This window comes from Vigna unguiculata, chromosome 10 (genome assembly GCF_037176805.1).
Source record: "Vigna unguiculata cultivar grain cowpea cultivar isolate G323 ecotype 2 chromosome 10, ASM3717680v1, whole genome shotgun sequence".
Lineage (NCBI taxonomy): Eukaryota > Viridiplantae > Streptophyta > Magnoliopsida > Fabales > Fabaceae > Vigna > Vigna unguiculata.
Genome location: NC_140801.1, coordinates 35,202,275 through 35,230,182, shown reverse-complemented (window position 1 = coordinate 35,230,182; position 27,908 = coordinate 35,202,275). Strand labels below are relative to the sequence as shown.

General features: G+C 36.8%; 3 protein-coding genes across 4 annotated transcripts; 1 reads left to right on the top strand and 2 right to left on the bottom strand.

Annotated features, from left to right (window-relative positions):
• Positions 1-1,947: 1,947 nt before the first annotated feature.
• LOC114165671 (uncharacterized) lies at positions 1,948-5,268 on the top strand. Its single transcript, XM_085667835.1, has 4 exons — positions 1,948-3,274; positions 3,351-4,326; positions 4,415-4,606; positions 4,707-5,268. Exons 1-4 carry the CDS (start codon positions 1,950-1,952, stop codon positions 4,869-4,871), a joined length of 2,658 nt encoding a protein of 885 aa, XP_085523961.1. The 5' UTR covers positions 1,948-1,949; the 3' UTR covers positions 4,872-5,268.
• Positions 5,269-8,953: 3,685 nt separating this feature from the next.
• On the bottom strand, positions 8,954-13,352 carry LOC114166544 (pyruvate decarboxylase 2-like). Of its 2 annotated transcripts, none has more exons than XM_085667697.1 (6): positions 12,757-13,352; positions 11,129-11,292; positions 10,149-10,799; positions 9,940-10,069; positions 9,544-9,732; positions 8,954-9,403 (listed from the first exon to the last, which is right to left on the bottom strand). In XM_085667697.1, the coding sequence occupies exons 1-6, from the start codon at positions 13,276-13,278 to the stop codon at positions 9,233-9,235; spliced, it is 1,827 nt and encodes a 608-aa protein (XP_085523823.1). In that variant the 5' UTR covers positions 13,279-13,352; the 3' UTR covers positions 8,954-9,232. The 2 variants fall into 2 exon arrangements, with proteins under 2 accessions (XP_085523823.1, XP_027907093.2); XM_028051292.2 differs by having other exon boundaries at positions 9,940-10,057; positions 12,757-13,351.
• Positions 13,353-23,521: 10,169 nt separating this feature from the next.
• On the bottom strand, positions 23,522-24,939 carry LOC146882436 (uncharacterized). Its single transcript, XM_085667406.1, has one exon. It carries the CDS (start codon positions 24,937-24,939, stop codon positions 23,740-23,742), a length of 1,200 nt encoding a protein of 399 aa, XP_085523532.1. The 3' UTR covers positions 23,522-23,739.
• Between the last annotated feature and the right edge of the window lie 2,969 nt (positions 24,940-27,908).

Here is a 27,908-nt window from a genome sequence, read left to right as displayed (position 1 = left end):
TTATTCATGAATACAAACAAAATTAACGTAATTAAATTTTTTTACACTAATATTATAACTTTTTTATTTGGGTTAAATATGTTTTTGTCCTTTAACTTTTAGTAAATTTTGGAATTAGTCAATTTCAAAACTTTGGACTAATTTAGTCGTTCATCTTTCAAAATATGTGAATTTAGTTCTTTAATCAAATTTGTTACGTTTATTTGACATTTCAAGCATGTTTTATAATATTATTTGACTTAACATTAGCAAAAATGTGTCAAACAGTATAAACAACTTAAATACAGTCCTGAAATGCATACGGAATATCAAACAAATCTAACAAAATTTGATTAAAAGGAATAAATTCACGTATTTCGAAAGATGAATGAATAAATTGGTTCAAAGTTTCGAGATTGACTAATTCTAAAATTCACGGACTAAAAACATATTTAACCCTTTTTATTTTTAGTTTACTAAAATTTATTGCCCTAAAACGACTAATTAGACTCTATACAATAAAAGTTAATATTATTGTAGCAAACAAATTAGTTGATATACTGCTTAAGCCACGTTTTATATTCCCCAGTTTTCGCCAACAGACAACCGAAATCAAGTCAGGTGGCTACGGAACATTCCTCATTAATTCACTCCTAAATAGTATGATCCTCACTATGGAAATCTATCTTTACCTACGACCTATTACAAACAAACTTACGTTTGTTTCTTACTTTATTTTATTGTTGGGGCCTTCTCCCTGCACCTCCAATAAATCTTCAGTACCCCCCAAATTTACATTTGTGTCCTTATTTAATGTTGTGTGAGAATGGTTGAGAACGGGTGAAAATGGTACGGACGCAGTAAATGAAATTTACTGCGTCAACCTCGCTCGCTGCACCCCCAAAACGTGAATTCCCTCTCCATCATCAATTCATTCCTTTATTCCTGCTTCTTCAGTTCATTGCAGTGGTCCCTCTCGTCCTTCAGCCCTTCATTCTGCATCCTTCAGCCTTTCATTCTCTGTAGTGCTTCAACCCTTCATTCTCTGCAGTGTGGTCCCTCATATATTTGCTCGTGGTGGTCCTGGAGGTTTGTATCCTCATTTCTTTATTCATGCTGTTTTGTTTATTCTGTCACAGTATTGATTATTATTGTGATTGAAGGTTCATTCTTTGAAGGAAGTTCTTCTAAGTAAGTATTAGCTCTTCGAAGTGATATTTCCGTCAGTCAGGTTAGCCTTCATACCAGCATAAGCTTTTTAAATTGAATTTGTTTGAACGCATTGGGATTCAAAATGTATGGGAAACGGAATACGGAATCCGTTTCAAAACTGTATGAAACGGATTCTGTATTCCGTTTCTTAAAAAATTTGCAAAATTTATTACGAAACGGAATACAGAATCCGTTTCATATACTCTGAAACGGATTGTGTAATCCGTTTCAGAGTATAATGAAACGGATTGTGTAATCCGTTTCATAAAAAAATTTGCAAATTTTTTTATGAAACGGATTACACAATCCGTCTCATTATACTCTGAAACGGATTGTGTAATCCGTTTTACATGTTCGTTGTGGGATGTCTAAGTTGTTAATTTAAGAGACGAATCTTTTTCACAAATTTTTGAAATGGATTTGATATGGAAAGTGTATGCCGTTTCCGAATCCTTTTGAGAAATATATGAAATGGAAACTGTATTGAATGTTGATACATGTATGTTGTGTTATTGGTGAATTTTTAATCTGAGTGAATTTATACTGTATGACGGGTGAATTTTGTAATCTAAATTATGCAATCAGTTATAACCTAAATTATGCAATCAGTTATAACCTAAATTATGCAATCAGTTATGAATATGAGCATTTTCCAATTTTGATATATGTTGCATTCACTGTTTTTCTCTTATGTGATTCGTCTTTCCTTCTTTATGCATTTCTTTTAATTGCATTTTTTTTTAATATTGTAGTTCATCATGGAAGATCATGAATTTAGTTATTTGAGTTTTTTGGATTCTCAAGCGGATTCTCAAGTAAATTGTAGTCTCATGTCAGACTTTTCTGAATTTGTTCATGATATCTGCGAACAAGATTATACATCTCATTTTACAACCGATGATATTTTCCCAACACGTGAAGATTTGATTAAGTGGGTTAGAGGGGTTGCTTATAATCTTGGATTTGTTGTCATTATTTTAAGATCAGATAAATATAATGGACAACCAGGAAGAAAAACCCATGTATTATTAGGTTGTGAAAGAGGTGGAAAATATAGAAAATACAAGTCTGATGCAGAACCGAGTCTAGCTGGGACAAGAAAATGTGATTGTCCATTTAGATTGAGAGGGAGACCCATCTCTGAAGGGGAGGGATGGGTGTTGAACGTAAAATGTGGTTACCATAATCACGATGTGTCATGTACTCTAGTTGGTCACCCCTATGCTGGTAGGTTGAAGTCTACTGAACACTCATTGCTTGTTGATATGACTAAAAGTCAAGTCAAACCTGCAAATATACTTCTGACCCTGAAAGAAAAAGATGAGTTTAATGTTACAACCATGAAGCAAGTGTATAATGCAAGATATAGGTACAAACGTTCAATAAGAGGTTCTAGAACTGAGTTACAACAGTTAATGTTGATGTTGGAACGTGATCACTACATCCATTTTAGTAGATGTGTTGATGAATCAGATGTGGTTAGCGATTTGTTCTGGACCCATCCTGATGCTGTCAAGTTGTTAAATTCATTCAATATTGTGTTCTTAATGGATAGTACCTATAAAACCAACAAATATCGGTTGCCATTACTTGAGATTGTTGGTGTGACCTCAACAGGATTAACTTTCTCAGCCGCTTTTGCATTTTTATCTAGTGAGAAGCAAAATAATTTCATTTGGGCTCTTGAAAGGCTAAGAGGTCTGTTTATGACGTCCGAGGGTGGTCCACAAGTCATTGTAACGGATAGGGATCTTGCTCTAATGAATGCTGTTGGCATGGTGTTCCCTCAGTGTTATCATCTTCTATGCCGTTTCCACATTCAAAAAAATGTGCAGGCAAAGTGCAAAATGTTAGTAAATTCTGTTGACGCATGGGATGTTGTACTTCAAGCCTGGGAGAATGTCATGGACTGTGAAGATGAATTAAAGTTCAACGAGTGTGTTCATCGTCTTGAGCTTGTTTGCCAGCCATGGCCTGTATTCTTTGAATATGTTAACGACTCGTGGATCATTCCTTATAAGAAATTCTTTGTGAAGGCATGGACGAACAAAGTTATGCATTTGGGGAATACAACATCAAACAGGTATGTTTCTATTTTGCTATTAATTAAAGTTTTTTTATTAATGGTTTATATGATTTCCTTGTATAAATTGTACTAGGGTTGAGTCTGCTCACTGGAGTCTGAAGAAAGTTCTTGGAAGTAGTATGGGAGACCTTTGTTCGTGTTGGGATGGAATTCACAACGTTATTATCTTGCAACACAACGCAATTAAGGCGTCTTTTGAAAGAAGTATAAATCTGATCAGTGACTCTTACAAGGCATTGAGTTATAGAAGATTAGTGGGTAATATTTCTAGATGTGCCTTAGAACTCCTTGCTCCAGAGTTGGAAAGAGTAAAGAAGATTGGATTCGATAGTAGTCGTTGTGGCTGCATTCTCAGACAAACTTATGGTCTACCATGTGCGTGTGAATTAGCACGATATGATCCTGGGAGTATTCCTCTCCAAGAAATTCATGTCATGTGGACTAGGTTGAGCTTCTCCAATGTCTCGTCTTCACAATCTGAAGGGCAATTATCTATTCAGAGGGAGGTTGATCTACTGCTTAATCTTTTCAAAGAAGTTGATATTGCAGGAAAAGTGACCATAAAACATAAATTACTTGACATAGTTAGCCCTTGCATGACATCGATGTTACCACCACCGAGTAAAGTTAAGACGAAAGGTGCAGCTAAGAGTCATAGATCAAAGAAGTCAACCAAACGTGATCCCTCCTATTTTGAGCATGTGGACGCCTTCATAGAGTCCTCAAGACAAGACACATTTGTTGCAAAAACAGAAAACAAGGCGAAGAGCAAACGTGTAATTGAAGAGAAAGTAATACCCATGCTAGAACAGTTCAATCCTGTTTTTCATCCATATATACTCGATGTTGTCGATGTTGTGGCGGACGGTCATTGTGGATATAGATGCATTGCTGCATTGTTGGGTATGGGTGAGGAGTCGTGGCCTCTAATTAGACATGATCTATACAAAGAACTTAGCCAATGGCGAGATGAATATGCAACGTTAGTTGGAGGCTATGATCGTCTGGAAGAACTGAGAAAGTCTTTGCTAGTTCAATCACCATCAGGGGTACAACTTCTATACACCACTGTTCAAATTTATGTATTACAAGTTTTTTATGATTTTGTTTTATTATAATCTAATTAATTATATACAGGCTAATCGAGACAAGTGGATGACTATACCAGACATGGGGTATGCGATTGCTAATCGGTATAATGTAATTCTCGTGTGCTTGTCATCAGTTCAGAATTTGACTATATTCCCACTTCGTACATCCCCACCTACTTCGCAAAGTCAACATCGACTAATTTGTATCGGACATGTTTACAATTCTCATTTTGTTCAGGTATATATGTTTATATATATATATATATATATATATATATATATATTTTTTATTTTTATAAATAACTTTATTTCTCTGTTGACTAATTGCGTATTTACAGGTTCGTCTACAAGAAGGCTGTCCATTACCGACAGTGGATATCATATCATCTAGCAATTGTTACCCAAAGGCAAAAGGGTGGGCATCATTTTATAGAGATAGGATGCAAGCATTCCTAGATTTACACATAGTGGATCGTAGTTATGTAGATCTCATGGAAGACTGATATTTGTTGATTGTATTTAAGTTTTTCACTGTTGTAGTTTGTAATTATTTTACCAATATATAAAATTCTAACTCCTTTGGCCAAGGGACGGATATATTTTGGCCTCATTGCTAACATTAAATAACTTAATATAAAATACCATATATAGATGAAATATCTTAACATAAAATCCAATACAAATGTCAACTCTAACATCAAATACAAATAAATCGACTATCCAGACGTAGATGGTCGTCGACCTCGAACTCTACGTCCTCCTCTAGTCTCTTCCTCTTCAAGTCCATCTTGAGCCATCTGCAATAACTCATGAGTGCGATCCCAGGCAACTGTGCCCTCAGTAACATCTCTGCAGTCTATCATTCGCTGAAGACCACCTACAATGCGTTTCACGAGACCCTGTCATAATAACAAGTTAATGTCAAATATTAATAGTTACTAATAATATTAACAACTAAATGTGTGACATACCAATAAACCACTGGAAGATGATGATGGTGACGTCCTCTGAACTGTTATGTCATCTGGCAAATTCCGACGAAGTCGGGGCACAAGCACAAGGCTGGGTCGGTCGGCCTCAGCTCCACGTAAAATGTATGGATGGGAGACTCTCCTAAACCACTGCAAATATCCATCCGAACATGAAAAGGGAGCTGGTGCTTGGACCACTTGATGTACAACAAACTGCTCGTGCTTTTTCCACCGATCATCAATAGCCTCAAAGTCCATCATGGGAACCGAACTAGGCGATCGTGGAATAGGCTGGATGAACCCAAATTGTCGCAACACACGCTCAGGCAAATGACGTTGTACGACGGTCCCAACCCTCAGGAAGCCAGAAAACATGCTATGTGTTACCAGTTGTCGTGCAGCTCTGTGTGCTACATATGGGTTCCAAATCATCCCATCATATGTCAAGCCATCCAACTGGACTCTAACATCAGCTATAGCGGAAATGGCGCGTCCAGTGACATAACGTAGAGCACGGGGTTCGGTCTCCACATATGTATCCCGTACTTGCTTCCTTCCCAATGTAGGAAAGTGCTCGTATATCCAAGCCTGTATCAAATAATATTTCATTTAACCATTATCATATAAAACTAAAAACAAGTGAAATAAAGAATAAAATGTTATATAAATGGGTACCTGCAGAAGAGGTATATATCCAACTAATTGCTTTGTATTTGCAAAGCTGGCATCTCCTAGCTGCTCATATAAGTGGACAAGAGCAGCAACTCCCCAACCATATGTACGACATGTGGAAAGATCTCTAAATAGGTCCAGATAATGTGTACGAACATACGTGGCGCTTTTGTTAGCAAATATGGTGCACCCTACAAGGTGCAAAAGATATGCACGTGCAGCAAACTCCCATAGCTCGTTTTCACAACAGCTGTGATACAAGTCTCTCAACCAGCTCAATCGGACCTGTGCACCCCGACTTTGATTCAGCTCCACACATGCCATGGCCCGATCGACACCGAGAAGTGTCGTCAAAATCTGAACAGAATCTTCATATTCCAGATTTTCAGTGGAGCAAAAGTTTCCACTGATGGAAAGATGGAGAAGTGACGATACGTCATCCAAAGTGATGGTCATCTCTCCAATGGGTAAATGAAAACTGTTAGTCTCGGGATGCCATCTCTCCACGAAACCCAATACTAACCCAAGGTCGATATATTCATATAATATGTCGCACAAAGGCGATAATCCCGAAGCTAACACAAAAGGTGCAACAGCAGGGTGAGGACGTCCTAATTTCTTAACTTTTCTAATATGGGAGACCACTTTCACAGCTCGATCCTACCAGAAGAAACAAACAACAATAAAATTACTTAACAACAAAAAAGTTAAACCTATATAAAAACTTCTTACTGACCTGACCATCCCATATCATGCGTGCAACATGATCCTGGTACTGCGTCAATAAAGATGTATCATACGGCCCACCAGGAAATCCTCCACCATCATTATCAATGACCTGCTCCTCCTCCCGAGGAACGTCAGGAACCTCATTCTCAACAATGTCATCCTCAACAATATTAGTCTCATGCTGACCCCTTCTACGAGCCGATGCTGTCGGTCTCTTTCGTGCAGCACCCTGTCTAGAACTCTCGGGTGCATCTGAACCACGTCTAGATATATTTCCTCGTGTTCTAACCATATCTATAATAAAATAAAATACAAATTAATGAATAATAAATAATAAATACTCGCATTGCAGTGCACGTTCAATTTCATCAATCGATTTTAAATAAAAAAAGGCATCCAAAAAACAAACAAACAGAAACGGATTTTGTAAAAAATAAAAAATAAAAAGCGGAAACGGATCCCACATTCCGTTTTGGAAAAAAAGAAACGGATTCCAAAATCAGTTTTTAAAAAAAAAAAAAATGAGAAACGGATTCTAGAATCCGTTTCCTAAAAAAAAAAAAAAAAAAAAAAGAGAAACGGATTCTAGAATCCGTTTCCTAAAAAAAAAAAAAAAAAAAAGAGAAACGGATTCTAGAATCCGTTTCCTAAAAAAAAAAAAAATGAGAAACGGATTCTAGAATCCGTTTCCTAAAAAAAAAAAAAAAAAGAAACGGATTCTAGAATCCGTTTCCTAAAAAAAAAAAAAAATGAGAAACGGATTCTAGAATCCGTTTCCTAAAAAAAAAAAAAAAATATAAGACGGGAAACGGATTCCACAATCCGTTTCCAAAAAAGTAAAAACATAAAACACGGATTCCAGAATCCGTTTTAAAAAAAAAAAAATTTGGGATCCGTTTCCTTAAAAAATTTAAAAACACACTCCTTCCACTCAAACACACACCACTCAAACGCACACCACTCAAAGCAACCCACGGTTAAACAAAAACCTACACCTAAAAACCTACATATAAAATCAAAATATACACTGTAAAACCAGTTTCACTTACCTGCAAGAGAAGCCGCGGGGATGAAAGGTGTTGCCGACAAAAATGACGTCTGGAGGACAAAAGGAGAAGAGGAAGGCGTGGGGAGAATGGTCTGTGGGAGAAGAGGGAGAAGAGGGAGAAGAGGGAGAATCGGTGTTATGTGTGGAGGACAAACGGAGAAGAGGAAGGCGTGGGGAGAATGGTCTGTGGGAGAAGAGGGAGAAAGGAGAATCAGTGTGGTGCAGTGGGGGAGAAGAAGAATGCTTTGAGGGGGGAGGCTAGGTCAAAGATTCCCGTGCAGCGTGCATGCAGAGAGGGAGAGGGAATCTGCTTTTTATTGGGGTGCGGGTGGAGGGGTTTTGGGGGTGCAGGGGTCTGACGGGTCTGAGGGGTGCAGGGGTATTTGGGGGGTGCAATGCGGTCAAATTAACAAAACACACAGTAACATTTTTTTTTAACTAGGGGTAACGTTGGAAATAAAATGGCTTTTTGGGGGTACAGAAGAATCCTTTGGGGTGCAGGGAGAAGCCCCCTTTATTGTTTTGGTAGGTCTAAGATGTGAAACACCTGTTATTGTCTACAAAAAGGAGGCTGACCCTTTGACTCATATCTATTCAATTTTATTTCAGCAAACATATATCAAATTTTAAAATCCCATTTGACCAACATCTTGCAATAAAATATGCCTCTTTATCCAAAGTGGTTGATGTGATTGTAATTCTAAGGAATATAGCACTATAACTAGAATAAAATAAATAAAGAGGATTTTAATGAACAATTTTCATGTTAATTTATCATTTGAAACATAGAATTTTTAAATTTCAATCTAGTTTGAATTAAATAAATTTTATATCAAAATTAAATAAATTAAAAAGATAAAAATTTAATAAAAACTAGATTTACGTATATAAGTAATTTGTCCAGTTATTTTTTCTATCAGCAATGTGTAAGAAAAATGATAGGTTGACACTCACATTTGACAATTTTTTTTACCACCTTCATAAATTACAAGTTAATTTATTTTGGGTTACAAGTTAATTTTAAGGTGGTAAAAAAAGTGGTTAAATATAGGTATCAACCTATCATTTTTTATTGTGTAAAGGTGATATAAAGTAATAAAATTTTCAGAGTGTATCGGAATAATAACCAATTCAGCAGCTTGTAAAGGTGAGATAAAGTAATAAATTTTTCGAACTCAATTAATCTCCATAAAAAGGTGCACTTAAACACCAAACTAATACAGAAGCATCAATTTATAAAAAAAAAAAAATGTGAAAGATTAATTTTTGTCCCCGAAGAACAAATTTCCATAAAATGCACCACGCTTAAACATTAAATGCAAAAGCACAGGCAAAGGAAAATTTCTCTCGTACATAAGCATCTCGAAGGAATTAATCTCAACTTAGATAAAGCGAAACTCCAATATTGATTCCATCAACTTTGTAATGGCTCATGGTAGGAAATTCACTGAGGATTAGGTGGACGACTATTTGCAGCACAGACCCTAGAGCCCCACTCAAGCAATTCTTTGCTGGTATCATCCTTATGAACAATCACCTCAACGAAGCATAAGCAATCTTTCTTCTCTCCTGTTGCTGTCTGAATTGCTCCAACAAGTTCCTCCTCACAATTGACCTGAAACAAGGCATTCATGAATTAAGAACACTTGTAACAATGAACTTTTCACTTCTCAGAAGAATGCATCAGAATGTGTAAGAAGAATAAGAATGAAGTTAACAAAGTTGTTGAATGTATAAGAATGCATTCATAATCACCTTAGTGGTCCAGCATTTCCCGTCACCATTGTGGATTGCATCAACCAAGGCAGTGTAGTTCCAGTTCTTAATCACATTGTATGGCCCATCATGAATTTCAACTTCAATGGTGTATCCACCATTGTTTATCAGGAAGATGATGGGATTCTGCTCATTTCGTATCATTGTGGAGATATCCTGAACTGTCACCTGCAAACAAGTTAAATAAACTGCATTATAATCGGCTCAAGAATTGTTGAGTATAAGGAAAAAAAATTTAGACTTCTCATAGCACACCATGAGGGACTAACTAATCCTTTCTGATCAGTGAAAATTGTAAATTTGTTGGAGTGTGATTAAGAGGAAACAATTTCCTTTTGATTGAAGTACATGCTTAGATAGTTATGAAAGGCAAACCTGAAAGCTTCCATCACCAATGCAAGAAATCACACGCTTTGGACGAACAGCCTGAGCATAACCAAGAGTTGCACCAACAGACCATCCGATTGAACCATATTGCATTTGGAACTCGTACCTGTCAACAAACCTTCTCTTCAAAACTGAAAACAAACGCTAGAATGAAAAATAAAATGGCAAACACCAATCACACCGAACGTGCTACTCACCCACATCCTTTAGGCAACTTGAGCTTTTGGCAGTTAAACCAGGAGTCCCCTGTCTCAGCAATCACAGCAGTATCACCAGACAGCATTTGTTGAACATGCTTAAACAGAATATTAACCCTCAAAGGCTCTCCTGGTTCAGCCTTCAGAGGCTTTCCATCAGGGACAAATATCCTGGCATAGTTTTCGTATGCAGTGTTGTTATGCTGAAGACGCTTTCCAAGTTCTGTGAGGAAGTCCTTCATGAGGATACACCCAAATGCAGGTCCATTTGAGATCACAACCCGGTCAGGCTGCACAATGATGGCCTTTTCCTTCTTGAGAAGGAGAGAGTACCCTACGGAGCTGTAGTCATTGAAAATGGGGCCAGCAAACAAGTATGCATCTGCAGATTCCACAATCTCAGCACAGAAAGCAGTGCTCACAGCTCCCCAGAATGTGCCAAGGAAGTGAGGGTGGTACTCAGGTACTAGTCCTTTGGCTGATGGCATCACAGCAAATGGATACCCACTTGCATCAGCAAGCTCAACAAAAGCATCACATGCCTTAGCCACCCTCAGTTTTGGACCACCCACCATTACAGGCTTCACTGCCTTGTTTAGGAACGCTGCTGCTGCCTCCACTGCTGCCTCCAACCCTAGCTTGTTACTCAATCTGTAAAAGTAAAACACACATGAATAAAGATAACCATTGAGAAAGAAACAATGCATACACATCTATTATCACCATTTCCCCTTTCTAAAAGGACTTTCAACAAACATTAGTCCTTCAAGAATAAGAACAACCTCATGCTATCAATCAAAACCTTAAATCTAACAACTTTCCGTAATTTTAGTTCATAAAAAGTATGTTAACATCATTACTGAATGACATTTCAAATGTTGAACTAACGTGACTGATAAATTTCCCTTTAAAAGAATCAGTGTCTCACATTTATGCAAACCAATTTGGGTATTAAATCAAAAGAATGTGCAAAATCAAACCTGGGTGAGAGAGAAAATGGAACAGGTTCACGACTGAAAGTGGGGTGAGGAATGCCAGGCAAGTTACAGCTTATGCTTATGTAGACGGGCTTGCTTTCTTTCAAACAGGTTGAGATCGCAGTATCAATCATTTCATGAGCATCGTCTATGTTATTCACCACAGCCTATCAAACCATGCACTAAAATCATTTAGCACAATCACAGATTCACAACCATAAAGAAAGTTAAGAAAACTTCATTTTCTCTACTTCGGTTCATGTATATTAAAAGAATATTTTATTTTAAAATGTAAAATAAACTGATATGTATTAAATAAAAAAATTAAAATATTAATACTTTATTATGTTAGAAAAATGTACAAGATAAAAAGAGGTATATGTTTATAATTTTTCAGAACATAATTGCAAGTCATGTTGCATACAGCAATATTAATTACTATTGACCTTGTACTTTGAGGTCATTGTAGCTGAAAAATTATACTTTGACGTTGTTTATTGAAATAAACATTCACTTCACAATGTTATCTTAATACTATAATATTATATATGAATAATTCAATTTAGAAAATAATTATTTTTATTACTCATAATAAGAAATAACTTAATATAATTCATTGCAAATTACTTTTTATTATGAGTGGTAAAAGTATCAATGGTGATTTAGTTTCACAAATATTCATGTGCATTCTCTCTTTATTAAGATCTACTCAAATCACTTTATCCTCTCAGATTGCACCCTCCGTGAGTGACAGAAAAAGACATAAATAGGAAAGAAGTCTGTTATAAATAATCACCAATTAAAAGTTAAATACAATATGTCTAATCACACACTAACATACAATGGAGTAGTATATGTTTCTTCCTTTTAAGAATAAGTAAAATATTTCTTTAAATCATATTTATGATGATGTCGGATTAGTTAGTGGAAAATTAAGAAAATTAATGTTCTCTTTAATTAAATGCTAAAGAGGCTATTATGATTATTGCATCTGTCACGGATCTAAATAATTTTATTGAAATACCCCAGCTTTTCTAATAAATGAATCGTATTTATGTAAAAAATATACAAAAACAATGTAATTTAAATCAAGAGTCACTAGACCAGAATAAACAAAAATATTGTCTGATAAATTTCGAGCTATATTTGAAAAAGCAGCCAACTTTATTACGAGGGTGTGAGTATAATAAAATTCAGACTTTTATGCAAAAGTTCAAGGTCATAATAATTAAACAAACTATTTTATTAAAAGAACGTTTCTTTTTTTCACAATAATTAATGACATTAAATAATGAAACATTATGATGATTATTAATCACAAACAAAATTATGTCTACATACCAAATTATATATTGTGATACACTAAAAGGGCGATGGTGTGAAACATTATATAATAAATAAAAGAAATACTTATATTATAATTCAAAATAATATTTTATTTATATTTATTTAATTTTTTAATTTAAATTTTAATATATATTATTATATTATTAGAAGAAAAAAAATTATGAAATGGCTGTATTTGTTCATAGATGTAGAATTATTATTTGTTTTAATTAAAAACCATGGATTAATGTAATGAAATAACATGCTAAAAGAATAAAGAAACAAAATGAGGCTGAGATTTTTACCTGGCAGCAGGTAACAGTTTGGAAGCACCGGAGTTCCTGGCTGAAATCCGGCAACCCAATGGTGTGATGCAAGATCCTGTTCGTGCCGAAGTCGTTAGTGTTGGGTCCACCCACGATGCAAATCACCGGAAGGTTCTCACTGTACGCGCCGGCAATTGCGTTGATCACACTCAGCCCGCCCACAGTGAACGTCACCACGCACGCGCCGACGCCGCGGCACCGTGCGTAACCATCAGCGGCGTACCCGGCATTGAGTTCGTTGCAACATCCGACGTTGGTGAGTTTGGGCTCCGCGATGAGGTGGTCGAGGAGGGTGAGGTTAAAGTCACCGGGGACGGTGAAAACGTCTGTGACGCCAACCTGCACGAGGCGGCGCGCGAGGTGGCGGCCGAGGGTGGCCTCGTTGGAGGTGAGGGCAGTGGCGGGAACGGAGTTCTTGACGGATGAAGAGGTGCCGTTGGGTACATTGCCGACATCGTTGTTGGCGGGTTTACCGGAATCGAGAGATCCGATGTTGTCCATGGTTTGTTTGAGTTTGATGAGGTTAAGGTTGTGTGTGTTGATGGTAATGGTAATGATGTGAGAGAGAAAGAAAAGGGTTGTGGGAATTTATAAGGGTGTGTGTGTGTGGGGTGTAATAGTGAGAGGAAGAGAAGATGGTGGGTTGCATTACAAGGGGCGGTTTTCGGGTTTTGCATGTTGGAAGGAAGAGCCATTTGGAATGGCTCTATTACTGCGTTCCTATTTTTGCTTTGCACCATGTGATGTGTGTCTCAGTGATTCCAAATTCAAATTCCGACACATAATTACAGGACTGTTTTGCTCCTCATTGGGTGACTTTTCTTTTTTCTTTTTCTCTTTTTTCTTATGTGAAATTTTTGTTTAATTAATGAAAAACCTGGTAAAAATACTTATGAATTGAGAAAAAAGTTTCTTTAATTAAAATGGTATGGCTTTGAGTGTTCAAATATTAGTAGAGTTAATAAATTTATAAATTTTATAAAAGTAGAAATACATGCATGTTTATTATTTTTTATTGTAGTATTTTTATTGTAAGCTTAATCAATTTGTCTCCTCACTGAAATTAAATCACAATTAAATGTTAGTGTTTGAATGATTGTGTTTTTAATAAAGGGAAGTTACACTTTAACTACTTGTCATAATATCTATTATGATCAACAGTTTAATATAAAAATTTGTATCAATATAAATTGTAGTGTAATATTGTTTAACTTATTTATATCTAATAAACTATAATTAATAAACACTCATATGTTGTAAAAAAAATATGAATAATGGACTGCATTATTCAACATTAAACAATCAAAGGTTTAAAAAAATGGGGTAATTTGATTTTAAAATTATACAAGTTTAAAAAAAAAATTGAGGTTTGACGACAAACTATTTTATGTTGCCACAACTTCGTATCGAGTAAGTCATGTGACTAAATTAATTGTAATTTGAGACATGTTACTAAATTAATTGTAATTTGAGACGACTTTATTTATTATCCTTTTATGAACCAAAAGGAAAGTTGAGACATGTTGGAATAACTTCATTTGTTTTGTGAAATATAAATCATTAAATGTTGTAACAATTTATGTTATTATGAGAAAATTTTTAAATAATGATCAATTTTTATGATAAAAATATATTTAAAGACTAATTTTTTAGTTAAAGACTATTTTTTTAATTAATGTTAATGATCAATTTAAAAATCAATTTATAATAAAAGTTATTTTATTATTAAAATTGATTATTATTTAAGAATTTTATTGTATTTCATGTTTATAAAATGTACGAAGTCGTATGATGTTTGGAGCACTTAAACTTTTTCAAAAAAGTTGTCTAAAATTTGCACACCTTCGTTTCAGTTATAACAAAATCGTTACAATAATGTAAGAATTTTTCGTTGTGAAGTTCAGCCAACATGCCACCACCAACCTCAAGTTTTTTTAAAACTTGCACAATTTTAATAATTTTGGAATCAAATTACCCCATTCTAATAAATAAGCCAGAAAAAATCAACACAATATAATCAATTACTACATTTTCATTTACTTTTACTTTCTTTTTTATTACTTTCATATCAGAAAATTGATATATTTTTGTTTTTGTTTTGAAAAGTTGTGTTGAGTAAGTAATCGATGGCTTTTCTTCAATGGCGAACCTAACTTTGACAATGGTACCGTGTTTCATATGGATCCTCTAATGTGATTCCCGATTGTTTAATTTGAATCGAAAAATTGGGAAACAGAAATTAGTACATTTCATTTTATTTAAGTTGTTTTTTTTATTAATGTGTTACGAGAAAAAAACATGATATAATTAATTTATTAAGTATATATAATTATTCCTTAAATATTTAAATAATTCTATATATGAATATTTAAATCAAAAGAAAGTATTTCAAAATATCTATGTACATATAAATTCGATTATTAAAATAGCATCTTTTATTCATCCCTTCGTACCATATCTAATCCAACTGAATTATTTACATCATAATACAAACACTACAAGAATGTTGGAATTTAACGTGGGCTAAAAACGGACGCCAAAGTGCAAAAGCCGACGATAATACCAAGTTTGCGTTGTCCAAGCGTCGGAAACATGGTCCACGACAAAGCCCTGGAAGTAACGCCATTTTGCGTCGGCTAACAAGGGACGAATGCGTTGCTGCTCTTTTTCGTCGGCATAACCGACGCCCCTGAATATAAAAATAAATTTCACTTTTGAGTGCGTCGGCTAAGCCCACACAAAGTGAAATAGTTGGCGTCCAAATAGCGTTGATGAAGCCGACGCAAATGGAGATGCAATTGAAAAAAAAAGAGCCGTAATTAAGTTTTGATCCCTTCCCTTCCCTTCCTTCCCCTGTTCCTCAAGAACTTCCATCCCTTAGGTCAAAAATAAGGTTTGGTGTGGGTGTGAGGAACACTAGGACCAGGACCACAGTGCTTCACAACTTCCTAGCATTCTTTGGGCCTCTCAGAAGGATCAACATTCAATAACTACACAGTTCAATAATTACACAGTTCAGATAACACAGAAAATGCAGTGCATATAAAAATCTATACAACCAAATAAAGTCATGAAAGTACGACTTAGATAAATACAATATGCGGCAAGGACAACCAATCAAATAAACAAATATTTAAAGCAAATGACTGAAACAATGTGAAGGAACCAAAGATAAAAATTCAACCAATAGCATACCACTCAATATTCAGAAAAAGAACTAAATCTAGACACAAATAGGTTAAACTCTGAGTCCCATGTTTCTGATCTAATCACTCTGTTTTTATAAATCAATATTAATCTTTGGTTTGATTAGAATGTATCAAAAACAAAAGAAATTAAGAGGAACCAAATGTATAAGCAAAAATAACAACTTCAAGCAGAAGGAGATTAATCCAAGAACTATAAGGATGATATGTTAAGCTCTTTTATAAAATGAGAAAAAAAAAACAAAAGCATTCAAAACTTAGTAGAAACTAGAAAGGATAAAGAGATTGATATTTATGTCTTTTTCTCTCTATAGATAAAGGGTGTGCAAAATATATATCCTCGCTCTGGTACCTACTTTTTTTAAGGGTTGCTCCTTTAAAACAGAATAGTCTCTTTTTGTTATATATGTCATGCATCTTTTGGTTGCATATATTTGCAGGTACATAGACAAAAATGGTGGATGTAAAGTAAGTTAACTATACTCATTCACGTACACCTACAACTAGTTATAACAAAATTCACCATATAACCAATATTTAAGTAGCTAAATTTGAATATAAATTAACATTTGCACTGTGAGTCCATAGATAAAGTTAGCTTTTAAAGATTGAAATTTTGGCTTTTAAACTTTAATTTTAGTGTTTAAATTTTGCTGCTATGATTAAAAGGATACATTTTTATTTAGTGATAACTCTTTATCTCTAAGGTTGAAGGATGAAAACGTGCATTCTCTTCCACTTTACTTTACTAATTTTAAGGGATAATAATCTTTACTTATTTGTATCATGCTCGCAGTTATGAATATATTCCACTCATTAATTTTATTCATTTAAGCAAAACTCACGAGTACAATTCGTTGCAATGCACAAAATATGTGGATGATGTTTATCCATCTATTGATCACATAAGCAAAAATAACAACTTAAAGCAAAACACAGAAGCATTCCAGAGAACAAAATCAGTCATTCAAAAAATGAAAAATAGCCAACTATAGCCTCTAAGCATACCAAGTTCTGCCCAAGAGGGCCCTTAAGAGCCAACTAATCAAATATGTAAAACATTCTATTCATGGACCTTGTAATGGTGAAGGTCTGATAGTGAGTTGGGATCACATTTCTCATCAGTGACTACAAAGAAAAAAACATGAGAACTGAATTGAAAATACAACTCAAAACTCAAATATACAGTTCATGATTTCATCTCACCAAAAACGCTTAGACCTAATAGGGAAATCAGTACCAAAAAATTTACTTAGCCATTAGGGTTTATCACTTTTAGCTATTAGGGTTTATCACTTTTAATCAAAAATGCAGTAAATGGACTTCAATCACTTACCTAGACGCTTCACAAATCCACTAGCTGCGAACGGAAACCCCCTTCGCCTCGCAATGTCCAGATGTTGCCACTGAATCGCCTCCCAAATGTGCCTCTCGATCACCTCTTTGACGCGAACGGAACGACTTCTCTGTTCGTAGAGAAAGGCTACTCACCAGCATTCTCAGGTGTTCGCAGAGAAAGGGATTTTCTTCGTAGTCGAAGACAAGATCGTCGTAGAGCTTAAGGATGAAGGAAATCATAGGAAAATCTAGAAGTCGCTCACTCTTGATACTCGTGAAGGCACGTAGTTGCTCCCACACTCTCTTCGTGGACTCGCTCACACTCACCTCCCACAAAAGGGAAAAAGGGAATTGTGAAATCTGTGAACTTTCTGACCTAATAACTTCATAAGAATTTGTTTTTTTAAAAGAAAAAATCAATCACCTCTTGAGCACCCTATCGATTCGTTGGCCATCCGTCGAAAGTACCAATAAATCTTTTTAATCAATTTATTTGTTGTATGCGTCGGATAAACCGACGCTATATTTAAATTACAAAATAAAATCGTATTATTCAAGCCCATGATAATGTTTTCTTTTTTAAATAATTTTTTTCCCTTTTTGAGTCGGATTTGTGTCCCTTAAGCCGACGCTCCTTGCGTCGTAATGCAATCGACGCTCATTTTGGGACGCTAAAATGGAACATTCTTGTAGTGAAATCATTTATTTATATCACTCTTTATCATAACTTGATCAATATTCATAATATATTTAACTCGTCATGTAATATGTTTTACAATCGATATAAATATTTAGATAACTTTGAAATGATTTTATTGAGTATTGTTAGCAATGAAAAAAAAAAGAGTGATGAGTGCACATTTAAGTCTATTTAACCTTTAATTTTGACTTCATAATCAATTTTTTGTTTTAATAGATTGTTTTAACTAGGATTTATTATAATCAAGCTTAATGAGTTTATAATTTAAAAACTCGTTAAAAACAATTTTTTAGTTATACAAATGTGTTTTGGATGTATCAGTGCGGTTGCGCCAAGTTAAATTCATGTAAGTGTGAAAATAAATTGATTAAAATTTCATGACACCTTAAAGAAAAAGTCAAGAATAGCAAATAATCAAAACCACAAAAAATTAAATCAAACATTGTGTAAGGCCCACTTAATTCTGTCCCAATATTTAAAGGGTTGCCCCAAAATCTGGTGGGCCTAAAGTTAGCCCATAGGGTGTCCTAGACCCTAAACAGCCATAACCCTCTCATTTCAGCTCACTTTGCAAAAATCAGTGACTTTACTTTCTTCTCTTCCCTCAACAGAAGCTGTACTAAGGTTTGGTCCCCTTGGTCACGCTAGCTCAAAACCCATCTCCTTCTCAGATAAGTTGATTCTCTAACCATACTTTCTTTGTTTCTAACTCTATTGTCATGATTCTAGTTAGGGTTCACCTTGGTAACCTGTTTTGAATCTGTTCTGCCATTTTTCCAGTTCGCGAGTCTGCTCTAGGGGCTGTCGTGCTTATTCGCTTAGGTGTCGAAGTGTTCTGATAGTTTTTTTCAAGTAAGGGAAGTTAGGGTTTCACGTTTTCAAGTCATATATGCCTGTTGTAGCTTTGTTTTCGTGTTTAAAATGCTTGGATGATGTTGTGATTGTTTGGAATGTTGATAAATGTTGTTTGGATCTCAAATGTTTAGATGTTGCACGAGTGAACAATGGTGAGCACTAGTTTTCTCGCCCAAGCAAGCGCGTCTCGCGCGAGACTAACAGAGGCTCGCCCAGGTTTTCTGCTCGAGTTGTCGCTCAAGCGACGAGCCTTCATTTTGAGCGAGGTATAGTCTCGCTCAGGCGATGAGGTCTCGCTCAAGCGAGGGGTTTTCTAGAGCACAAATATTTGGAGGTGTAGAAGAAATATTTGGGGTGTAGGAAGAAAACCCCAAGTAGGAAAGTTATCGGATAAGAACATCAAAAGGAACTATAGAGATAGATCAACAATTGACTTTTGGAACTATGTTTGAGTAAAAAAGAAAATACATCTTAGGTATTATTTTGAAAAATCTTCACAATATCAACACAATAAAAATATAAGGTAGACACATCTTATTTCGTTGTTCTTCCAAAATTTTTGTTTAAAATTTCTATTCTATATTATTATACATAGTTCTAAGTGATGTAATGAAACTTAATCCATATTCAAGCACTATAAAAAAACTTCTAAATAGTGACCAATTTTAGTGATCAACAATTATTAATAACTATAGTGGCTAATTTAGATACCAATTTACAAAACTAAAAGTTATTGGTTACTAAAATAGTCACTATTATGAATGAAAAATTATAATTGGTCACTAAATTGGTCTTTAAAATTAGCTACCATGTTTTTAGTTACCAAAGAAAATTGGTCATTAAAAATTAGTTACCATGGTTTTGGTTACCAATTAAGGAATTGGTCACTAAAAATTATCTACCTAAGTTTTGGCTACTAAAATGAGTTAGTTTCGAAATTAGTCTCTAATTAATTAGTAACCAATTTAGTTACTAGTTATAATTTTTTATTTATAATAGTGACTATTTAGTAACCAATAATTTTTAATTTTGTAAATTTCTTTACTATTTTTGGTTTTTAAAATTGATTTCTAAGTGATGATTTTCTTGTACAATAAATTATGTGATCCCAACAAGGCTTATAGCTTGGGCCAATGCCTAGGCCCAAATCATGCTCAAGGCCCAATCCATGGTCCACATGCATCTCAATCCCAAAGCCCACCAAGAGGCCCAATAACAAGGGGCATGCTAAAAAAGATCCAATTGGGCTTCATCTAAGATGGCCCAAACCCACATGGGCTTCTCACACTCTTCACATGGGCCAAAGAAGATGTGAAGATTTGAAGAGGTGTATTAAAGAGCAGTAGAATATCAATAAGATTGGCCCATTGTTTAGGCCTTGTTTTCTAGAATAATAAGTCAAACAATGTTTGGTTTAATTGATAAAATTGGGCTTGACTAAGCCCAATAGAAGATTTGGCCATGAGCTACCAAAGGTCCAAGGTGGACAAAGTGGAAGTCAACATTCCTTCCTACACCTCATGGATCCAATGCATCCAAGGGCTATGAATGCTTCCCCCTTTTCCAAGGCACATTCCAATGGCCATGAGCCTTGCTCCTTCTCTAAGCCATCTTCCACAACCAAGATTGAATGCATTTCTCATCTAAGGGCTCAGAGTGCTTGCTTTCATATAAAAGCCTAAATTTTAGGCTATTGTAATGACTCTTGAAATTTCTAATAGAATGTTTATGTTGAGATCACTCCACTCTTCTATTATTTTGAGAGCACCTAAGCTAGAGGTTTACAACATTTCCTCTAGCCACCTTCCACTAGTCCAATTTCTAGTCTAGTTCTCCTTTCACCACTCCAATTTCCATTGCTATAAGAGCCTTAAACACTTGTCTCCATGCCATTTTCCGTTGTCTATGGAGTTCCTACCATCCACCACACATTGGACCTCCATCAATAAACATTCGTTTAAGTCTGCATTTTAATCTTGAGAGTTTAATACGGACTTAATTGGGATGTGGACTTATGAAATTTTGAGAATCATATTACATTATAGAATATTAGGTGTCATATAATTATAGTATGATTTATTACGAGTGTTGAGAATTTGTAGAGGTTATAAAAATATGAGAGATATAAAATATATAATAGATATAAAAGTTATGTTATGAGAAAAACTTGTTATTTTATTTTATTCATGTATAGGATGTCCATGTACGTTGTTATGACTTTGGCAAGTGTACCAAGTCGTGCAAGTAGTAACCGGTAAGACCGGGATATCGTTTCCCAAGAGACTCGTGTATACTAATCAATTGCGTAATTAGTGACTAATTTAAACTAATGAATAAATCCATATTTTGAGTTTTAATGTATGAAATTAAACTTTGCATAAATAATTAAAATTGAACTTTGGAAGTTAAAGGCACTTAGTGAGTGGAAAAGATTAGAAATGATATGACTTGATATTGCCGAGGTTAGAATTCACCAACTATGCTCTCATGTAACTACAATTTAACATCCTCTTCATTAATATGCTAATGCCAACCCACAATATTACTCAAACCCTAATTCCTTAATAGATTGAGCCTAAATTTCCTTATTAAAAGTCAATTCCTTGAACTCTTAATAAACAAATTTGCTTTATGCACAAAGGTTTAAGACAACCAATGGGTCAAGCCCCATTCCTAGGTACAAGCTCCATTGAGTTCTCTTATTCCAAATCTAGGTTTCAAAAGATATTTTCACACCCCATGAACCAAAAATCATGCAAGAGATGGCTAAATCAATGCAAGCTTTAAGTGAAGAAATAAGAAGACTAGCAATTAATGAAAGAGTCATATATATAATCAAAACATTTGCATTTACACAAGAGTTTCGTGGCTACATCTAACCCCAACAAAAATGGGTTTAGCTCTCCATTGCCATGGAGAGCTCAAGCTTAAAAATGGAAGAGATGGAAGAGAAAGAGATACAAAGAGGAAGATGGAGTTGTTCCCACAAGCCCTAGCACTCCTCCAAGCTCTCCAAAATGTGTTCTTCGTGCCTCCAAAATGCCAAAGATGAGTTTCCCTCCACGAAAACAGAAGAAAAAGGGTCACTTGACACATCAGCGAAAATAGGCGCCTGGCGGAAGGGTCTCACCGCCAGGCGCAAGCCACCAAACAGGGGGCAAGTCTTGCCGCTACCGCCCGGCGGTGACCAAGTGCCGTCAGGCGGTGACTAACAGTAGCGCCTGTCTGGCGCTTGGCTGGCGCGTGGCTGGCGGTCTATTCCGCCTGGCGTTGGCTTCGCGTCGCCAGGCGCTTCCTGTTGACATTTTTCTTCTCTCTTTGCTATTCCGGATCACTCATTAGTCTGGATTTTTGGAAAAAAGCTTCCCATCTACAAAAAGGACACAAAAATGGGGATTAGTGGTATATTTAGATCAATGTAACCCACAATGTATTTATTTACAAAAGTAAGGTAAAATTGAGGATTAAGTAGGTTAAACGCTTTGGAAGAGATGATTTTGCTAATGAAATATAGCTTGGATAATGGTAAAAATTAACATTATCAACTCCCCCAAACTTAAAACCTTGCTTGTCCTCAAGCAAAAAGGTAACTTGGCCTAGATGAACAACACAATTGCAATGATCTAGCAAATCAAGAAAACATCTGTCAATTGTGCCTGCTCTTATTTGAAAGATTGTGTAGCACAAGTGTTTCATTAGCAAGGCGAACTAAAGCTATGGTGTTCACAAAACAAAAATATCACAAGTGCATGCAAGAGTTTATAAGGGATCAACAATCATGGCAAAATGTTTCCTTGATCAATGGGAACCACTTCTCACAAGAACAAGTGTTTCACTCAAGCCCACTAGTGTATGGATATAAACAACATTCTCTCTACCATCACAATGTCACACAATTTAACTTTGTTTTTTGTTCAAAATGTCTAAGACTTTCACAAGCATGCTATCATCACAAGGTCTTTTATGGCTTGTATCGTGGCTAGGCTAAGAAGGAAATTTGGTTTTTCAGGATAACAAAAGTACTTTGAGCTAAGAGAGCAACTAATCAAATCATGAAAGTATTTTTCTCCCTTCTCTATTGAACCAATGAAACCAATTCCCAACTTGCTTGCACCAATTTTCTTTTTCTTTCTCTTTTCTTTTTTTTTTTTTTTTTGAATTGAATTGAACCAAAAACTTTACAAATTTTCCCATGCTCCCTTGTATTAGCAATAATTCCCCCAAACTTGAACCATACTCATGACTAACAATCATTTGCTCTCTCAAGCTCAAAGTAAGGTAGTCAATATCTTCACCATGCTCAAGGTTCAAGGAATGGCACATATTATCTTTAAGGCTCAAAGAAGACTCAAAGGATTTGCACAAGAAATCAACTTAAAAAGGATTGGCTCAATTATGTAAAGAAAAAGAAAGATGGCCTTGATCACCTGTAGCATGCAAGTAAATGAATAGCAAATGAACTCAAGCAAAGTCAATTATGAGTCCACAGTGATAGCATTCACACAATTCAACTCTGGGGCACAACCTCTCACAAGGTATTTGGGTTCCACAATTGTCAACATATGCCAAAATCATTGATCACAATTAAACTCAAGCATCACAATATCAAAATGAGAACAACCACAAGCTCATGCTCACAAGCCAATTCAACATCATTTCATAACAAGCACAAAAGATGATCATGAAAAGTAGTAATTCAATGCAAAAGATTAGTTCACCACAACCAAGTTACAAAGTTCTACACTATGCTAAAAAGTTCAATACTATCAAAAGAAAGTTAAGACTGAAAACTAAAAGCATAAAATAAATCAGGACTATCAACAAAACAAGTCCTGCAAAATGTGAATCACTCTCTCCAAATGCTTAGGCGTCATCCTCGCCCTCTTCGTCTAGCTCCTCCTCGTCATTATCACCAGCAGCTGAGGCTCCACCTCCCCTAGTAGTAGTGGCCTGGGCCCCAGGCCAAGCAACAGTGGCAGCAAACTCCTCAACTGATGGGGTGTGCAGCTCAGGAATAGTTAGGGAGATGCCCCTAAGCATGTCAGCATTGGCTATCCCCATCCGGTATAAGGCTTGCATCTGGGGTTCCAAGAGCTGAAGGTGGTCGAGCTTGGCCTCCAAAGCCTGCAACCGCATGTCAATGGTGGGTGTTGCCTCGGGCTCGGGCTCTGGCTCAGGCTCTGCCTGTGGCTGATGGCGCCTCCTGGGTCTAGGAGCAACTGAGCAGAACCTCTGAAAATATGAAAAGTCCAGGTCCTGCGTTGCTTTCTCCAACGGGGGTACAGAAATATCCACCCCTGCCAGGCTGCAAAGATGGGTGATGAGAGAGGGATGTCCAAGAGCGGCCTTGCCAGCGGCGTTGGCACACCGGTGGATCTCATTTGCAATAAACTGCCCTACATCCATCACCCGCCCTGTCAGGATAGTGTATAAAATGGTGGCGCGTCCCTCCGTAAGATCAGACACATGGGAGCACGGGGAGATGTTGGCGTGCACAAATGCTGACCAGAAGCGGGCCAAGGGGTGAAGGGAACCTCTCTGAATCGTACCCCTGTGAAATCCTTCACCCGCCAAGCAGAGTGCTTGGATCAGCTCTCCAGGCGCCACACCTTCATCATCCAACACTGAAAACTGGCACTCCACATCATCAGCCAGCTGGGTGCCCAAAAACTCATTGATCGTGTCAGCATCAAAGGGCACCCTTTTCCCCCGCACATAACTGAGAAAGGTGGGGGTTGAACTGAGAAAAGTGGGGGTTGCTGAGGTGGTAACCTTGGCATTAGCATAAAATTCCTTCACCAAGGTTACACTAAAAGTGCTAGGATAGCTACCCAGCCTTTCCCAGCCACGCCTGATCAACTCCAACTGAAATTCGTTGACCTCCCCAGGCTTAAGAATCACTTTCCTCTCTGCCACCAACTTTCGTTGCATAACCACTTGGAAGCGGTCCTCATTATCCTTTGTGAGGAAGTAATGAGAGTAAATTCTCTCCTTTCGCTTTTGCCCTTTCGAAGGGTTGCCAACGGTGGTCTTCATTCTTTTGGGATTTGAGGAGGATGCCATCTACAAAATAAACATTGGTACAAAGAGGCAATTTAAAGTTAGCATTGGAGTGAGAGATTCAATCAAAAAGAGAGTTAATTGCATCTAAAGACTAAATTAGAGCAAAAAAATGTCAAGTCATTTAGATGCAAAAACCATTGTAGCACTGGTGCCTCACAACCCAAGCTACAATCACATGAAAATCAAAGAAAGAGGCAAAAACAGGGGCCACCGCCTGGCCCCTCCAAGACTGCCGCCAGGCGCCAGCTTGCAGCAGTGGCACTGCTAGGCGCCACCGCCTGGCGGTAAAACAGGCCAAAATGGCCACCGCCAGGCGGCACAAAACAGAACAGCCAGGATTTTTGAAAATTTCAACACAAAACAGCAAAGAAACAGCATCACAATGGCAGCCCACACAACAAACACGAGTTTTTAAACACAAAACAACAGTGATAACGAGATTCAAAGGAAAGAAACTCTAATCTAGTGAAACAAAACAGGATTATTAAGTAACAAACATCAACACTCTAAAAACATTAGAAAAACACAAGAAGAAGGCATTACTTGAGTGTATGCAAGCGTGAGTGTTGCAAGAAGTGTTGGTTGGATGAGAGTGAAGAGTGATTGGTGCGTGGAAAGGGCGAAGAGCAGGGTTTCGCCTGGCGGGAGTGTGAGTGGGAGTGATGAGAGCAGCTGCGAGTGAGGGTTAGGGTTTGAATTTGTGAGAGATTGGGAAATTAGAGAGTGAGAAAGGAGAATTCGGGATTGGAAGATTAGGAAAGAAATTGGGAATTTGAGAGTTAGGGTTTGGCAAATGTGGGAGGTGAGATTTAAGAGGCGCCAGGCGTGAATGAAAGTTAGGGTGAGGGATTGGGCCAGCTGAAAAAGAACACAATTAAAAAGCCCAGCAGACCTCGCGCAACGCTACCGCCTGGCGGCTCGGGACCTACCGCCAGGCGGTATACCAGTAAATCACTCTGGACCTCTTTTTCTGGTATGGCGCCAGGCAGGCGCTAGGGAGCCGCCAGGTGGCTGGGTTCTGCAGTGCTTCCAGGGGTCAATTTTTCAGGTGGCGCCTGGCGGGAGGGAGTGAACCGCCAGGCGATTACTGCAGTCTTGGAATTTTTTTGTGTTTTTGGGTTATTATTGGGTTGGCTTCAACTCTATTGTGCTCCCACCAACCTTTCACTCTTGTACACATACTTTTTCAGTCTTTTCAACTTCAAACCAAGCATTCACACTCAAGCAAAACATTCAATTCACATAACACATGCACACTTAACTTAAAACACAAATTCACTACACAAGCTATGCTACTACTATTCTCACAAACAACCAATTTTAAACTACCACATTCTATGATGCACAAAAGTTGAACACAATCACATGCTATCACACCCTAAAACTAAACATGCTTAACAACATTCTAAATTATACTTCCACAAATTCACAAATGCATGCAACAAAATTAGCACAAAGTTCAAACATCAATTCAAACACAACAATCTATGCTAACACACTTCACACATGCATAAAAACACAAAGCTATCTTAAAAAAAGAAAATTAAAAGCTAGAATGAGTTTAGAGCACTGGGTTGCCTCCCAGGAAGCGCTTGTTTAACGTCACGAGCCTGACGGGTAAGACGCTTAAGCTTGGTTGGTGCTTTTGGTGTGCTCCTTCCCAACCTCACACCTATACAACTTCAATTGAGCACTAGTCACCAATTTAGTCCTTCTAGAATAAGGAGCTTCAATTTCAATTCTTCCATCAACTTTGATGTCTCTAATAACCCATAGCCTTGCCCAATTTGACTTGAATCTTCTAGGAGAAATCTTCAAACTTTCCTTTCTCATCACAATTGGTTGGCCGGGTCTAAGCGCATTAGTCCCCATCAAAGAGTGGTGGTGAACTAGAGCATCTTTCTCTTCCCTCTCTTCATTCACCTTCGTAGAGAAGCAATTGGAGCAGTTTTCAAGCAACTTTGAAGCTTGCCAAGGTCTACTAGTCACAGATAAGACCTCATTGACACCCTTAAGACTAGTTTGTTCATCAGTCGGTTCTTGCACAGCTTCAAGAACATTGAACGTCACCTCCTCATCTTGGTCTTTCAATTTTAGTGTTCCATCATCCACATTGATAACAACCTTGGCTGTCTTCATGAATGGCCTCCCAAGAATGAGTGGTACCCCTTCATCTTTCTCCATCTCCATCACCACAAAATCAACTGGGAATTTAAGATTATCAATTTGCACCACCACATCTTCCACCACACCATAGGGGTATTTGACAGAGCTGTCTGCTAGCTGCAAGGTCATCCTTGTTGGCTTGGCTTCGAGACCACCAATCTTTTTAAGCATAGATAGGGGCATCAGATTAATGCTAGCCCCTAAGTCAACAAGAGCTTTCCCCATATCTTGATTTCCAATGGTGCAGGGGATGGTGAAGCTACCCGGATCCTTGAATTTTGGAGGAAGATTTTTCTGAATAATGGCACTACAATTCCCTTGCACTTCAATGGTTTCTTCTTCTATGTATTTCTTCTTTTTGCCAAGGAATTCCTTCATGAACTTTGTATAAGAGGGTATTTGTTGCAGTGCTTCAGAAAAGGGAATTTTGATCTCAAGCTGCTTGAATATGTCTTTGAACCGAGCTAACTGTCTCTCTTTCTCTTTTCTTGAAGGATTTTGAGGATAGGGAAGGGGTTTCACAACAACTTTCTCTTTTTTCTTTTTCTCTTTTTCATTTTCCTCTCTTTTATTAACTTCCTCCTCTGCTACAATTTCTTCATCAACTTCTTCCTCTTGAATCGCTTCTTCATTCTTTTTCTTTTCTCTAGCCTCCACCTTTTCTTTAGAACCTAGCCCAACCTCCTTTCCACTTCGAGTGAAGATGTCCTTACATTGCTCTTTGGGGTTGGCTTCGGTGTTGGCGGAAAAAGAACTTCCTCGTTGATCAGCCAATTGCTTGGCTAATTGCCCCACTTGCACCT

Excerpts from the sequence above, each read along its gene's own strand:
- LOC114166544 (XM_085667697.1), bottom strand. The coding sequence starts at position 13,278 with ATGGACAACATCGGATCTCTCGATTCCGGTAAACCCGCCAACAACGAT. Across the intron at positions 10,800-11,128 it reads CCATTTTCTCTCTCACCCAG|ATTGAGTAACAAGCTAGGGT; the intron begins GTTTGATTTTGC and ends TTACTTTTACAG. Across the intron at positions 9,733-9,939 it reads TTGGTGATGGAAGCTTTCAG|GTGACAGTTCAGGATATCTC; the intron begins GTTTGCCTTTCA and ends ACTTGTTTGCAG.
- LOC114165671 (XM_085667835.1), top strand. The coding sequence starts at position 1,950 with ATGGAAGATCATGAATTTAGTTATTTGAGTTTTTTGGATTCTCAAGCG. Across the intron at positions 3,275-3,350 it reads GGGAATACAACATCAAACAG|GGTTGAGTCTGCTCACTGGA; the intron begins GTATGTTTCTAT and ends AAATTGTACTAG. Across the intron at positions 4,327-4,414 it reads TAGTTCAATCACCATCAGGG|GCTAATCGAGACAAGTGGAT; the intron begins GTACAACTTCTA and ends AATTATATACAG.
- LOC146882436 (XM_085667406.1), bottom strand. The coding sequence starts at position 24,939 with ATGGCATCCTCCTCAAATCCCAAAAGAATGAAGACCACCGTTGGCAAC.